The following is a 16,599-nucleotide window of genomic DNA, read 5'->3' as shown; positions in this document are numbered from 1 at the left end:
GGCAACGACTCACATGACAATGTACTATCACTAAAGGTACAAGTGCCAACACTAGGTGGACACAAATTGATCTTACCAGAAGAATAAATTCGGTCATCAGTTGGATCAACTAGTGTATGAACAGTCTCAACAAATACATTATCACTATGTGGAAAAGAATCATTAAGATCACATGAAAACAAACTATCACTTACCCTCAATTGACTACTAGCCACACAATGATCTTTTACTTTTAGCAAAGTTTAAGGTTTAGCTTTGTTACCTTGTAGCTCACATGAATGATTATCTTCACCTTGGTTTTCAACATTGAAGTCACACACATATGAGACATTATAATTTTGAAACCTGGAACATCCTAAATGAATATTACAAGTATCAACTATTCTCACACCACACCATACCTCTTCTTGATACTCCCCAAGTGAAATGAGTACCCTTACTTGTTGATCAATCCAAAACCCTCTTACATCTTGAATAGGATTTTGAATTGCATGTAGAGATAACCCTAAATATTTCACTACTTCGTGGATATGGTATGTACAAGACATTGAGTATCAAGTTTAATATCAAACCGTACAACACTAAAAAGTCACTTTTGTTCTAAGAAGCCGCCTCTCGAGGTCTTGCCACATTTTAAAATATTGAGCTTACTCTACTTCCATGGAATATGGATCATTCTATCCTAGTTCCAATATTATTTCCATGTCGAGAACAAGTCACATTAGAATAAGGATAAGAAGTACAAGTTTTTGCACTATAAGAAGTAGAGAATGTTCTTCGCCTATGGTCCATACGACGTCTTCGAATTGGTTTTGCCCACATATTTATATCCTCACACCTTTTATCACAATCATCCTCAAAGATTTCATAAGACATAAAAGAGAAAGAACCATACCTCATATTGTCTTCATCACTATGGTATGTAATATGAGAACCCCCATACCCTTCATCTTCACTATCGAATTCATCATAAGGTACTTATAATCTTTCATGTTCATCATAAGATCCATAAGTCCCATTTATTTCACATTCATATTTGGATTAGATCTCACCAACATATCACTCATGATTATAAACATAGTGTTCATAAAATTCATCTTCAAGAGATTCTAAGGCTATGAATGATATTCTTCCTTATACCTCCTTTTGTACCTACAAAACTAGCAGAAACATTAGTAATACAAAATCATTGAAGCCTAAGTCAACATCAATTTGGTGATCAAGAAGCACGTTAGCTTATTATTGTGGATTTCATCGACATCGAGGTCCCTTCTCTGTAGTAAAAAGTTGTGCCAGTTTCATAATTTCCTTGCCTATTTTTACTTCAGCTATAAAAGGCTTTTTGGCACCTTAGAACCCTATTTAGGATTTGGTATGTCGAGGGCCATTATCAGGGATGGGGTTCTCACTTATGTAATTTTTGTTCAGAGACTCGCTTGAATGATATGGTGTGAAACATAAGGTGGAAACACCTTACCATCTTTAATCAAGTGGGCAAGTAGAGGTCTCCAATTGAGAGATCAATTTTATTTTTGTGAAGACTGTGACAGTCAATAGAACAAATTGAGCTAGAATGTTTGGTGATGCATTATAGGCTTACCGGACAACATTTAAGACCCCTGTTGGTGTTTGTCCATATCAGCTCGTGTTTGGAAAATCATTACTTTCTTGTCGAACTTGACCCCAAGGCATTTGGGCCCTCAAGAGGTTGAATCAGCATGGAATAATGCAGCAAAGTTAAGACTTGAGCAATTTAATAAGATGGATGAGTTTCGTCTTAAAGCAATGAGAGTTCAACTTTGTACAAAGAAAAGATGAAGTTATACTATGAATAAAGATTAAGAAGAGAGAGTCCACTACTGGTGATATAGCTCTACTATTTGATTCTAAGCTTTGCTTATTTCTTGGCAAACTGAGAGCAATTTCCACTACATAATTTCTGATGAAAAAAGTCAAACCTACCTGTTCAGGCCCACTTATTCATCCTGTAACCTTCCTTTATCTTTTCTTCCTCAATTTGTTGAGCATAAGTCATCAACATGATATTTCCATTGCCTCTGATCAACTCTGAAACTAAATCATCATAATAAAGTAGAAAGGTCAGAATCTCTCTCTCTCGATCGGAGTAAATAGTAGTAGTAAAAGAGTGGATAAAATCAAGGAACGAAATTAATCTTGATTTAATTTTCAAAACATCATTTTTCGATGCAAAATCTCTTAAATCATCCATAAGGTGGTACAATTTCCTATTTAAAAGAGTCCATTTAAAGTGAAAATTTGGGATAAATTCCCCTTTTAGAAAACAACAGTAAAATCATGATTTAGTCGAAAATCATACCACTAAGTGAGAGTGAATGTACCAATGCCTATGCATTCCATCACATGTATCCAAACAATACAATCATAAGCGGCCAAGCCTCTATAGACTAAAACCACGTCCTTTATAAGAATAATACTCACTTGGAGTCCGACTGGTATCCTAACCACGACCTCGATCCCAACAGTATAACACTAGCATACATATATAATATAATTCAAAGAAAACTATGATCCAATCCACAAGTTATGAAATAAACCTTATACTAAAGGGTCCTTAGCATCAACTATGCTCAATATGCTATTAATCTAAGGTGATAGGGTCCTATAGACTTAACAAGTATTTCATCTTAAAGGTTGATTTACCCTTATATACAATGAAATCCTAAATTAGGCTAAGTCATGATATTCTACCCATAATCAAATCCAAACATCCTTACCTAACATGCAATATATATTATACTTTATCTCATGAATAAGAGTATATTGAAGCCAACTTCGATGCCAATAGTAAGTCTAAAGTCATCCACAAATCGCTAGTGCTTGCTCCACGATCCCGAAATGTTGTCATGCTATCAAAATAGTAATCTACATATCATTTGGAGTAAAACAAGATCCATATTTCTATATAAAAGATCGTGTTAGAATTTGGGTCCAAAATTGAATCTGTCACGAGGTCCCTCAGTATCAATCCATATCAGTCTGCCACAAACAAACCATAACAACAACAATAAAGTAACTGGCTAGTCCAAATAAACAATACCTAACCAGGGCTCCATAAACCCAAAAGGTTCAATCAACACTCAAAAAACAACAATCATAGTATATACCTATGTAATCCCTTATAAGGCCGATATATATAAGAAACAAACAGCATACTGGTCAAAGGCAACGCATATGAATAATTAGTGCAATGTAAATCTATAGTACCATATATGACCCAAATGCCATAATACACCCAGTGTATACACCTCCTCCAACTCGACGGCTCACAAAGGCAGAACCTACAATGACCTATCTTCCCCAATACGACGATCACAAATGAAGAGGCCCTTAGGGGATTCAAGAATATTTGTACACTAGCCTGGTCCTGGTTCAGGATCTCCAATAATCATCATCACCAGTCCAATTTGTCCAGTACCGAAGATATGCATATATAATATATATACGGACTTGAACCGTGGCTAAAAGAGTGTGAGTCTGTAAATCCATCACCCCAAATTAGTTTTGGGACTAAATCATTGTAATAGAGTAGAATGGATCAAAATCTTTCTCTCAGCCAGAGTAAATAGTAGTAAGCGAGTGGATAAAATCAAGAACTAGAATCAATCTCGATTTAATTTCCAAAACATCATTTTTAGTTGTAAAAGATCATAAATCGTCCATTAAGGTGGTGTGATTTTTGATATAAAAGAGTCTGTTTAAAAGTGGAAATTAGGGATAAATTTTCTTTTTAAAAAATGATAGTAAAATCATGATTTAGTCAAAAATCGTACTACTAAGTGAGCATGAATGTACCAAAGTCTGTGTGCCATCACCAGTATCTAAATAATACAATCATAAGCGACCAAGCCTCTATAGACTAAAGCCACATCCTTTATAAAAATATAATACTCACTTGGGGTCCAACTAGTATCATAACCACGACCACAGGCCCAACAGTATAATACTAGCATAAATATATACTATAATCCAGGGAAAACTATGATCCAATCCACTAAGTCAAGAAATAAACCTTATACTAAAGGGTCCTTAGCATCAACATGCTAGTAAAATACGGTGATAGGGTCCTATAGACATAACAAGTATTTTTTTTGGTAAATAAAAAAAATTATTTCACCAAGTAACGAATTTACAGGACTAGATAGAGCGGACCAACTATCTCTCAAAATATAAAAGAAAAATCCAGTAAGCTCACAGTAACAACCACGGAACCACTGGTCTTATAGGACTACAAGAAACTAAATAAACATAACAAGACTGAAAATACTTCTTTAGGGTATGGCGATTAGCTGTTGCGGAATTGCATTCCACTTTTTTTTATTTTCTGCCACTAATGCAAATGTGCACAACTATTTTTTTGCAAACTCTATCTTCCTGAATCTCCCCTGCTAAAATCTCATTTGTTTCCTTTCTCTCCATATTATATATATCAGCAATGCAAACACACAGGATGGTATAGCTTTTTTTCCCACTTTGCCTCTTGCCCAGTTTGCCAGCCAATCTACTTCCTGCTGCCAATCTCCTATGTTTCTTTGAATACCTAGCCATGATAGTAATCTGTACCATAATCCTCTGGTTATTGGATATTTAAAGAATAGGTGAGCATGCGTTTCTTCAGCATTATGACAATAGACATATGAGGTATCCATATTAATTCCAAATTTTGCAAGTCTGTCAATTGTTGCTAATCTCTTCAATAATGCAAGCCACAGAATAAATTTGTGCCTTGGATGAATGCTTGGTTGAAGAATAATCCTCTTCCAGGGAACTTTTGGTATGTCAGGGGGAATGGCTAGGTACAGCTCTTGATAGAGAATTTCCCTTGCACCTTTTGCTAGTTTAATCTATCCTAGAAGTTACCCTGTAGACCAGGTGCAAGCATAATTACCTTCCTAGATTAAATCACTTTCCTTACTACCCAAGTAGCATTTTTTGGGATTCACCAGTCTTCTATAGAATCACCCTTGTGTAATAGGCATGCACCCATTTAATCCATAAGCAATCAAGCTTTTTTGGTTAAAGCCCACACCTGTTTTGCAACTGCTTCTTTGTTCCAGTTGCAGAGATTCAATATGTTTAGTCTACCTGCTACCTTAGGCAAACATAACTTTTCCCAAGATACTAATGCTCTCTTTGAAGGGCATGTGTGACTACCTTAGGCAAACATAACTTTTCCCAAGATACTAATGCTCTCTTTGAAGGGCATGTGTGACTAGTCTACAAGAATACCCTACAATGAGAATTTATAAATTTCATGATCTTCTTAGGTAGTATGAATATCTGCGCCCAGTAAGTGTGTATGCCAAACACTATAGATTTTATCAACTGTAGCCTTCTAGAGTAAGATCGAAGTGTGGTAGACCAACACTTCATTCTCTTAAGAATTTTTTTACCAAGGGGTAGCATTGATCCACTGTTAGCTTCCTGTAAGATAGTAGTACCCCTAGGTACTTGAATGGAAGAGACCCTTCATTAAATCCCAATGTTTATAGTAGATGTTATTTTACTGATTCTTTGAAACCTGACATAAAAATGGAGCAATTTTCCTAATTAACATAAAGTCAGAGGCAGCAGAGAATCTATCAAATGCTTGTTTCAGGAGTTCTATAGAGGAAGCATCAGCTTTGCGGAACATAAGTAGATCATCAGCAAAACATATATGGAATACACCTAATTTCTTACACCTGGGTGGAACTGGAAGCTAGGATTTGAAGTGATGTGAGCTAGTTCTCTATTAAGATATTTCATGGCAATCACAAACAAATAAGGTGATATGGATCACTTTGCCTGATCCCCCTCTTCCCTTGGAATGGCTTAGTAAGTCCCCCATTGAGTCCTAAGGAATAAGTCACAGTGGTGACACACTCTACTACCCAGCCAATAAATTTTTTAGGAAAGCCAATTTCTACCAGCATTTTTTTAGGAAGCACCACTCAACACTATCATAAGCTTTTCTTAAATCAAACTTCATCACACACCTAGGAGATAAACCTTTCCTATTGTACCATTTGAGTAATTCATGGATAAAAATCACATTATCAATAATAGATCCCCTTTTTATGAAAGTTGACTAGAAAAGGATGATAATAGTATACATTACATCTTTCATTCTATTAGTAAGCACCTTTTTTATAATCTTGTAGAAAGTAATACAACATGCTCTTGGTCTGTAATCTTTAACTGTTGTAGGAGAAGGAAACTTTGGCACAAGTGTCACAGTACAGCTGAAGGTCTTAAGAAGTTTACCTGAATGGAAAAATTCTTGCATAGTCAGTAGCACATCAGTCTTCACTATGCTCTATTGACTAGTATAGAACTCAATTGGCACACTATCCACGCCTGGTGATTTCTCACTCGGCATGTCTTTGATAGCATTCAATATTTCCTCCCCTGTGACTTCCTTTATGAGGTTAATTTTTTGTGTACCTCTTTTGATTACTTCAGAATTTGGCAAAGGCATCCCAATTGTTGCAGTTTCTAACAGTCTGGTAAATAAAGTTACAAATTTTTATTCCACCTGTGTTGGTTCTCTGAGCTTTTCCCCTTGGTCAGTGTAGATTGAGGTAATTGCATTTCTATTTGCCCTTATCCTGCGTTGATCATGAAAAATTTTGAGTTAGAATCTCCACAAGAAATCTATATAGCCCTGGATTTTTGTCTTAGAGCTTGTTCTTCCACTAGGCTCCAATGGTGCATTTTTTGAATAAGCATTTTTCCTCCTCTATCAGGTTCTGATTAAACCCATCATTGGTTATTTTATCCTGAACAACTATAAGTTGTTGTCTGGTAGTTTGTAAGTGTCTTTCATAGGAAGCCATATGAGAGTTGAGATTTTCTTTGAGTGCTTTCAACTTCTGAGCTAACTGATACATTCTGGTTCTAGCATATCTATGTGCCCAAGTTCCTGAAATAATGTCTTGGTGATGCTGCATGACAGTAGAATATAGTTTGAATGGGTTTGGTCGATTGCTCAGAGTTGGATTACAGTGCATCAAGATTAGGGAATGGTGAGATATTCCTGGTAGCAAGTAGTCATCCTCCACTGCACCATAACTTTGTAGCCACTGGTAGTTGCCTAAATCCCAATCTATTCTTGAGTAAACTCTATGTTGTTGGTCCTGTTTACTACAAAAGGAGTAATAGCATACCTTATACCTCAAAAGGGTGATCTGCAAATGATCCAAGCAATTCTTGAAGTCCTGTATTTCAGCACAAGTAACAGGGGAGCCCCAATCTGTCATCTGAACTCAAGAGGGTATTGAAATCCCCACTTAAGATCCATGGTTCCTGAATGCTAGTACTCAGCCCCACCAAACCAGTCCACATTGATACTCTTTTTGCAGCAGTGTTTTTTGCATAAACAATTGTAATATAGGCAGCAAAGAATTCTGCAGGGCTTTCAACATAATAGTGCATAAATTTCTCATGTGTCACCAATACTTACACATGTATTTATGATCTCCACAGTACTCAGATTCTACCATTTTGGTTCTCTGCATAATTACAAATATTGTTCCATCCTTATGCAACCTTATTCAGGATAATGGAGCTTTTGTGTTGTTTACCTATATCTCTAAACATCCCATCAGATCAATCTTCTGGTTATTCAGAAAGAGTTTAAGCTTCTTCTGTTTGAGGGGTTGGTTTAAACCCCTCAAGTTTTATGTTGCACATATCATCTAATATTGGAGGCATGTCAGGGTCACCTGGCTCTTCCTCTTGTTCACCTATAGCTTCCAGAACTGAGAACCTATTATCATTCCCAGAGGTGCTAGTACCTTCTTCTAATCCATTTCTTTTAGTCATAAGTTTTGTTCCCACTTGAGTAGCCAACAGTTCATCCCTAGACTGGGTTTGATCATGGTCAGCTTGGATTTGGTTTGCATTGTTGGCTTCAGTTGTTGTGGTCTTATTTTTCTTAGCTTGCCAATCTTGGCGCATAGGTTTTCTTCTTATTCTATTTCTTCTCCTTTTTTCGGCTTCTCTTGGAATTCATTCTCTTGTTCTTTAGTTTTAACTTCCTTTCGACAATCCTCAAAAGCATGCCCAAATCGTAGGCAGTGGTTGCAGAAATGAGGTTTCCAGTCATACTCTATAGGCTGGTGGAACATATCCGTAGGGGTCACCATTTCTACAGAGTTTATCAGTGGTTGAAAAGCATCCACTTCCACACAGACTCGAGCATATAAGATACGTTCCATATAGCAGTAAAGTGGTCAGGGTGCAAAGGTCGTCCAATTCTTCTTGCAATTTTGCTTAAAGCTTTACCAGACCAATATCCAACAGGTAGCATAGGCAATGTTATCCATAGCGGGATTGATGTGATACAATTAGGGTCAAACTCAAAATCAATCTCCCATGGTTGAACTACAAAAGGTTTATTATGAAATGTATAGGGGCCATTGAGTAGAACTTTATCGCGATCTTCACTTGAATCATATCAAAAAATAAAATAACCGGATTCATGCCCCAAAGTTTATGGCGTATCAATAAAATCCCAGATATTTGACACAAAACTCTCCATAGAGTTTTGGTAGGGGGTGTCCCCAACCAAAAGCCCAATTAAGGCATTCTGCCAGTATTGTGTTTGTTCTTTCAAGTCATCCTCAACGATATTCACATAGATTTTACCATCTTCCGTATTCGAAGGAATATAAGAGAGTGTTTTACCTGTTCCAACCTTGCAATTCTTAGAGGATTCCTTCTTTACTGGTTGCTGAGCAGGAGGTGCGTGTTCTGAGAATTGTAGTTTCCTATTTGGACATATAGATCCAAAATTTCGAAGGTGGACTGATGTCAGTGAGTCTGAATTCATGCTTGGTGCCTCATCCTCCTCAGGAATAGACCGATACCTGAGGGAAAGGAAGTTCCCAAAAGTCAGTGAAGGCAAAGAGCAGTTTATTTCATCCCGAGGAGTCACTAATTTCGTTGGTGTTTCCACTGGTTTTTCAGTGATTGCCATGAAGATTTACCCTAGGTGCACGTTAGCGACCTTGCAAATGTGCGCTGAGAGCATCCTCCCACAAAATGACTTTTCCATAACAAGTATTTCATCTTTAAGGGACGATTCACCCTTTTATCCCAAACTTCTAAATTAGGCTAAGTCATGGTATTCGACCATAATCATATTGTAACATTCTTACTTAATATGCAATATATATCATGCACTATCTCATGAAGTAGAGTAGATTAAAGCCTACATAAATGCTAAACAACAAGTCTTGAGTCATCCACAAATTGTTAGTCCTTGCTCCACGATCTTGAAACGCCGTCATGATATCAAAGTGGTAATCTACACGTCCTTAGAAGTAAAATAAGATTCATATTTCTATATAAAAAATCAAGTCAGAATTCGGGTCAAGAACGTACCTGTGGGGCCCTCAGATGGAATTCAAAATTGAATTTGTCATGAGGTCTCTTGAAGAACAAGGGATATATGCTAAAAATTTGAGCACAAATGGTGCATAAATCAAGGCCCAAATCATCCCTTAAGATCTTAGAATTTAAAAACTTAATTTCTAAGAATTTACAATGAAATGGGATGAAAATTGATGGAAAAAATAATGAGAAATGACCAAGGAGTGTTAGGCTAATATTACCTTAGCCTCAATAGATGATTCCCCATACTTTTCCTCTCTTAAAGCTCTCAAAATGGTGGATAAATGGTTGAAAATTGAATGAGAAATTCGGGTGAAAAAGGGGATTTAACAATCCCCAGATGCCTCTAAAGCGGCTACTTGCCCGCTTAAGTGAAACAAGTCTGCTAAAGCGGTCCTTGACCGCTAAACCGGACCTCAGCCAAATGGCCAAGGCCTCTTAATTGGCTCAAGGTCGCTAAAGCGGCTCTTTGATTACTAAAGCGGTAATACCAGTTATCAGACACCAGATTTTGGTTAAGTCCAAAATGAACTTCGACCGGGTTCTTATAATTTGTTTGAAATCTCATGCGTGCAAACGAACTATGCTACCATACCAAATTTAACATGCTGGACCCAATGAAATCATTAAAACTTTCATCTGAGATCATTTCAACTAAACATGGAGCCCACACCTATAGTTTTATTTTTTCATATAATCCACTGAATAGTCCAAAATGAGATATAATCTATAGTCCCTAATTCGGTTTCTATAATTAATTTCATTATTTAGATTATCTTGATTTTCTCTAGTTTTTCTAATATAATCTAACATCTCTTAATCTGTATAATATCCTTCTGGGTAAATTTCTTCGTATAACTGTTCTAGCCAATTTATAGTTTCAATTTCATAGTCTATTACTTTTTCTAATATTATTTTCTTAATATCTATTATTTCTATATCTTTAAGTATATATAAGATTAAAATTTTAAGATAATCTAGATAATCTATCTTTTAAAATTGGTTTTATTATAATATTTTGTAGTTGTTTGTTTTAGCCTTAGTAGTTCTTGCATTTTTTTATTAAGAAATTCTATGTATTTTATATCTTTATTTTCCATGTATTTGTCTATATTTATTTTTATCTGTTTTTCTAGTAACTGTATGTTTCTTATATCTTTTTCTAAAAATTCTATGTAATTTATCATGGTAAGTATTTGTAAGAGTAATTAGATAGGTATGGTATATAATTTACTCTAGTCATGTAATATTTACCAAATGCTTTTTCTAATATGATTTTTCTTATATCTACTACTTTTATATCTTTAAGTACATACAAAATAAGTATTTTTAAATTTATCTACCATCACATCATAATTATTCATTTTCATAGAATTGCTTTTTTCAAAATATTCCCTTCAACCATGTACATAACAAAATATGGTCATCTTAGATTACTATATACTAGATTATTCTTAAATAATATGTTCTTCGGTTACTATTAACATGGTAATCCGGATACTTTTTCCCTTAAACAGCGCCTCTACTCTGGTTACTCCCCACCACAGCTTCTTGCCTCATTGGTTTCACCTTTAGGATGGCATAGTCCTTAGGGACTTTTCTCCGTTTCCGCTTTGTTAATAAACTTCTTAACATATTATTCTTCGAATAATTCCACTATAAAGTAACTAATATGAATTTATTTTATCATATCATGATTGTTGGGAATTATGAATTTAGCTATTCATAATCATAAATAAATATACCTGTTCGGGTCGTTTTGATATTTCTGAAGTTTGTTCCTCCATAGCTTTTTTCATTGAAATATGTCTGTTTAATTAACTGAGTAAAATATTTGTTGTGGAATGGAGAGAGTATTTGCTTCAACGCATGAAGGCTTGCTTTGCAATGCCTTCAGTTGCCTTCATTTATAGAATGAAAAACTTTACAATCTTCACACGTTTTTTTTTAAATGTAAAACAACTACTAAAAAAGTCAAAAAAGGAGGCTACTACCTAGCCTTTAAATTTTCTACAAACCTACAAGCCTAAAAATCTACAATTATTACAACTTTTACGTAAAGTCTAAAGACTTTGTACAATAATTCAATATCTTGTCTCCGTGGATCTTGTCGTATCTGCTATATCTCCATTATTGCTTCTTATCCTATCTTTCCAGCTGGCATTTTGTTTTCTTTTATTCTAGATGTACTTCTGGAATAATGTTATCTTCTCCATTACATCTTGAACATTGGTGATCTGGATATTTGTGTCCAATTATTTTACAATATCTTGTCAGTAGTCCGTCTGAAATAAATCCTTTTTTAATTGCTCTTGCGGTAGATTGTTTTTCTGGGTTAAGTAATGTCATTATCCATTGTCTGACATCTTCCATATCTGCTTGTCGTAGCTCTTTTGAATTAGAGTAAATCATTTGATGATCTCTCGAATAATAGCTCCATATTGGGTTTCCATTAGTATAATTATTTGCTAGTTCTTGGATAATCGTAGCTAGTCCAATAAGTCGTTTGTTTGCGTAGAAGTCGGGTATCTCAATTCTGGGTATCTCCGGTTGCTGTGTAATATCTTCTGGTATGATCATATCTCTAGTTAGTCCTATCTTTACAACTTGTATAACTGGTTTTATTTCGTCATATAGTGTTTCTGCCGGTGCAGTATAACACTTTATGTAAAATAAATTTCCTTTTGTTATCCTTTTGTAGGTGGTGAATATCTTGTATAATTCTTCTATAGCTGTTAATTCTTCTCCGTCTTGGGTATATATGGTGTTTAATAGTCCATAGTCAAAACAGGTTTTTACTAGGCTTGGGTTAGTTTTGGGTAGTGCAATTAGTTTGTTATATCCTTGTAATTTTTGGGTTATATAGTTAGTGTTTGGTTCTTTGATGTTTGTAGCTCTGGGATTATGGTTTAGAAAAGTTTGTACTCTGTATATATTTTCTATGTATTTCTGGGCGGTGTAGTTGTAAACTTTTTTATCTTGGTTTAGGCTATCTCGGTATGTGTTAACTTGTGGGGGTATGAACAAGTGGTCTTTTTGTGTTTTTGGTGTAAATGGTTTTTCAAATATTTTATTCATATTCATATTCTGGTATCTTGATCGATTAACTCCTTTGCTTGTACCTGCAGAAGTAGATTGATAAATGTTATGGATTTTATGGAGTGTCCCAACGTCTCCTTCTAGCTCTGGAACTTTAATGTCTTCCGATCGGACTATTAAACACCATATATACCCAAGACGGAGAAGAATTAACAGCTATGGAAGAATTATACAAGATATTCACCACCTATAAAAGGATAATAAAAGGAAATTTATTTTACATAAAGTGTTATACTGCACCGGCAGAGATACTATATGACGTTCCCCTAGCCTAAAATCAATGCTTTGAAGTTGATGACACTATCAAAATTCTCATTCGAGGTCATTTACTACGAGTTTTGATTCAAAATAAATTTCTTAATAGTGAAAGCTTCAAAATTGGTAAATGAGCCAAACCCAAACGAACTATCCGATAACTGCACCGATAGTTCTGGCAAGTCATAAATGACCTGTAGCTGCTGTAGGAAGGCTTAAAATGCCAGAAATGCGCATAAATTGAGAAAATAACCTAGAGAGTCATTACACATCTGTTGGATGAAATCAAAATAGCAAAGCTGTTGTTTTGATTTCTTCCAACGGATGAGTAATCTTTTCTAACAGATGAGTCATTTGTTGGCAGAAATGAAAACAGTAGCTTGCTATTTTTATTCATCTGTTGCAATTGATCACTCTTTTGTTAGAAGAAATCAAAATAGCGAAGATACTGTAGTATCTTTTTCAATAGTTGCTTAATATGTTCCAACAGATTCTTAATATGTTAATATATTACAAATTTGCTGGGATATTAACAATATTTTACCACACTATTTTCTTTTTGTCCACCAAGTGACTAATTTGTTGTGATATATAAGTCATCTATCGGGAATAATCAAAACACTTGCAAAAACAACACCAATAATAACAGAGGACAATAGCAAAAATTTCAATCAAGACCATTCTCCAATTTTCAAGAACAACAACAACACCAACAACAAGTCACCAGTATCACCGCTTTTACAACGATGTTCCAAAACAACAACCACAACAACAACAAATTCATATTTCACTAAAGATGTTACATAAATTATTTACAATAAAATATTCTTATCAAGTGTTGAGAGAGAATAAATAACACAAATTAATTAACAATCACACTACCTTAATTTTTAAGAGAAGACGATCCTAAGTTTTATCAACAAAAACAACAATTTGTTGAAAATCTTAACTTTTTGTGAATCCATTTCACTACACTTTTAGACTCATTTAAGAACAAAGAATATAATCACAAGTAAGTGTCAAGTGTTCAATAAAAGTTATGACACAATCTCAACAGTTGATGAATTTTGTCACATCAAATTTTTTAAAAAATAATTTGTTGAAGAGATTTTTATTAACCAAAACTATAATTTGTTGCTAACTTTTTGTGGAGCCATTTTACTGTACTTTTAGACTCATTTAAGAACACAAAACATAATCACAAGTGCTCTAGTGTTCATTAAAAGCTATTGTACAATCTCAACAGTTGTTGGATTTTATCACAATAGACTTTTCGAAAAAATATTTACAATAATGTTCGAGAATAACAACAACAACAACAAAGTCATATTTCACTGAAAAAGATATGACAAATACAACAACCACCATATTAAGAGAACAAAATACCAAAAATTAGAATTTCTTGGGTTTCTCTTTCTTTTTTCAGAATAAAATCTCAAAATTGTTAACTCAAACTTTGAAGAGAAAACAACTCAGCTCTTCTTTTCTTTCATTAACTCAAAACTCCTAGCTTTTTTTAAATAAATTTAAAAAAAAAGTCTTCACCTGAAAAACGACTAAGAAGCCGAATTGAGGTTGCCGGAGGTGGCTGTTTGCGTCGATCTACTGTGAAAAGAGGGACACTACTAATTTGAGAGAGGAGAAGTTTGAGAAGTGGGAAAATTGAATGGAACGGTTTTGGTCTTGATTTTAAAAAAAATTGATTTTGTTTTTGAATTAAATGGGTTTTGGATTATTTTTAATTTTGAAAAAGTTTAAAAAGTTTTATAAATGCTAATTTGGTCCATAATTTACTGAAACAAATTTTAAGTAGGTTGACTTGGTCAAAGATGTCATCAATATTAATATCAAGACTTGGAAGACACCTTCCATTCAGTTTTATGGGTGATTCTTTAAGAAAAAAAATTGGAATTTAGAGAATTTTAGTTTTATTTATTTTTTGGAAGATTTCAATGGTTCAAATAGGTTTGAAACAAGGAATGAAATCATTTTCCGAAAATGATTTTAATTTTCTACAGTGTTTTTTAAAAGAAAATGATAAGTATGAAATATATTATTTAACTTTCTTAGTATATGAATTTGTATTGTATAACTGGTAAAATATTCAGTATAAAAAATGATTTGAGAAAGGTTAGAAACATCGTCTATGTCTTTTTTTGAGAGATGTAAAATTAGACTTAAGTGATATACCTATTATCTATTACTAATACTAGGTACCGAAGGCATGCGCCATCACGGGCTCAATATATGTTATTTTTAAGCCGTTAATTATTTTAATTTATAGTACTTTTTCGACATCATAATTCACTATTTTAAGTTGTTTGTTATTGTAATTTATAATACTCTTTTTGCTCAAACTTTTGCGATATTTATAGTCAATTTATATTTTAAAAGTAATTTAATTGTTTAATTATTGCAATTTATAATATTTTTCTATGTCAATTTAAGAGACACTAATATAATTTCGAGAGTCAATCAAATATCACGATTGAAGTAACGAAACGATTTGTCTTCAGTGACTCATATTAATTAATTAGAAATGATATAGCAAAATTGTATAAAAAAATATTTGTGAAATTTTTTAAGTGGGCCTCATATAAGATGTCAAATTAATTTAAAATATCAAGAGTTAATTTATCATTTTGTGTTTATTTTATCTTTTTTATAAAATATTATTAATTTTTTAATACTTAGATGACTTATAATAATTACTTAGGGGTAATATAGTAAAATTATCGTTGAAGCAGCTGAAGCAGACATGTCATAAATATCTATTTTACTTTTTTTAAAATAATAAACTTTTTAATTTTCCAATACGTAAATGTCATATAATAATTAATTAGGGGTGATATAATAAAATCATGGAGTAAGCAGGCAGCTGGAAGGAAGCATAACAACCGCCAGCTGCCTGCTTCCAGCAACTTCTACACACACTTATATATAGTAACACGATTGAAGTAGCGTAACCAATATGTCTTGAATGACTCATAATAACTAATTAGAAGTGATATAGCAAAGTTGCTATAAAAAATACCTGTGAATTTTTTTTAAGCGAGCCTCATATAAGATGTCAAATTAATTTAAAACATTAGGAGTTAATTTATCATTTTATGTATATTTTAATTTTTTTATTAAATATTATTAATCTTTTAATACTTAGATGACCTATAATAATTACTTAGGGTCGATATAGAAAAATTATGATTGAAGCAGTTGAAGTGAACATGTCATAAATATCTATTTTATTTTTTAAAAATTAAATTTTATTAATTTTCTAATACGTAAATGTCATATAATAATTAATTAGGGGTGATATAGTAAAATCACGAAGCAAACAAGCAGTTGGAAGCAGGCATGTCGACCGTCAGCTGCCTGCTTCCAAGAGCTGCTACTCGCTCTTCTATATAGTATTAATATAAATGACAATAAAGTCGTTGAAGCAGGAAACTTGTGGACGACATGTCTGCTTCAATAGCTTCGATCGTGATTTACTATATCATTCTTAATTATTTATTATAAATTATTTATGTATTAAAAAATTAATAATATTTAATTTAAAAAGTAAAGTAGATATTTATGTTACGTCTACTTCAGTTGTTTCAAACGTGATTTTACTATATCATCCTTAATTAATTATTATAAGTCATTTACATATTAAAAAATTAATAATATGTAATTAAAGAAAGTACATAGATATCTATGACGCGACTGCTTCAGTTGTTTCAACCATGATTTTACTGTATCATCCCTAATTAATTATTATAAGTCATTTATGTATTAGAAAATTAATAATATTTAATTAAAAAATAAATAGATATTCATGATATG

At 33.4% G+C, this 16,599-nt stretch overlaps 1 protein-coding gene across 10 annotated transcripts in view; it reads right to left on the bottom strand.

The window, feature by feature from the left end:
- LOC107857617 overlaps nt 1-9,934 on the bottom strand; it is a 17,298-nt gene extending 7,364 nt beyond the window's left edge. Inside the window, exons 1-3 of one of the 10 annotated variants that reach the window (XR_007052113.1) lie at nt 7,188-9,339; nt 6,286-6,629; nt 1,963-2,073 (exon numbers count right to left, since the gene is read on the bottom strand). Coding sequence is in view for 1 of the 10 variants with exons in the window: in XM_016702458.2 (XP_016557944.1) it covers nt 1,967-2,073; nt 8,710-9,001 (399 nt within the window). In the remaining 9 variants the exon portion in view is untranslated. Of the gene's footprint in view, nt 1-895; nt 2,074-6,285 lie in introns of those variants that run through there. The other 9 variants (XR_007052112.1, XR_007052116.1, XR_007052117.1 and 6 more) reach the window with 9 other exon arrangements.
- Between the last annotated feature and the right edge of the window lie 6,665 nt (nt 9,935-16,599).

This window comes from Capsicum annuum, chromosome 2, assembly GCF_002878395.1.
Source record: "Capsicum annuum cultivar UCD-10X-F1 chromosome 2, UCD10Xv1.1, whole genome shotgun sequence".
Classification (NCBI taxonomy): domain Eukaryota; kingdom Viridiplantae; phylum Streptophyta; class Magnoliopsida; order Solanales; family Solanaceae; genus Capsicum; species Capsicum annuum.
This window is presented reverse-complemented; position numbering and strand designations above follow the sequence as displayed.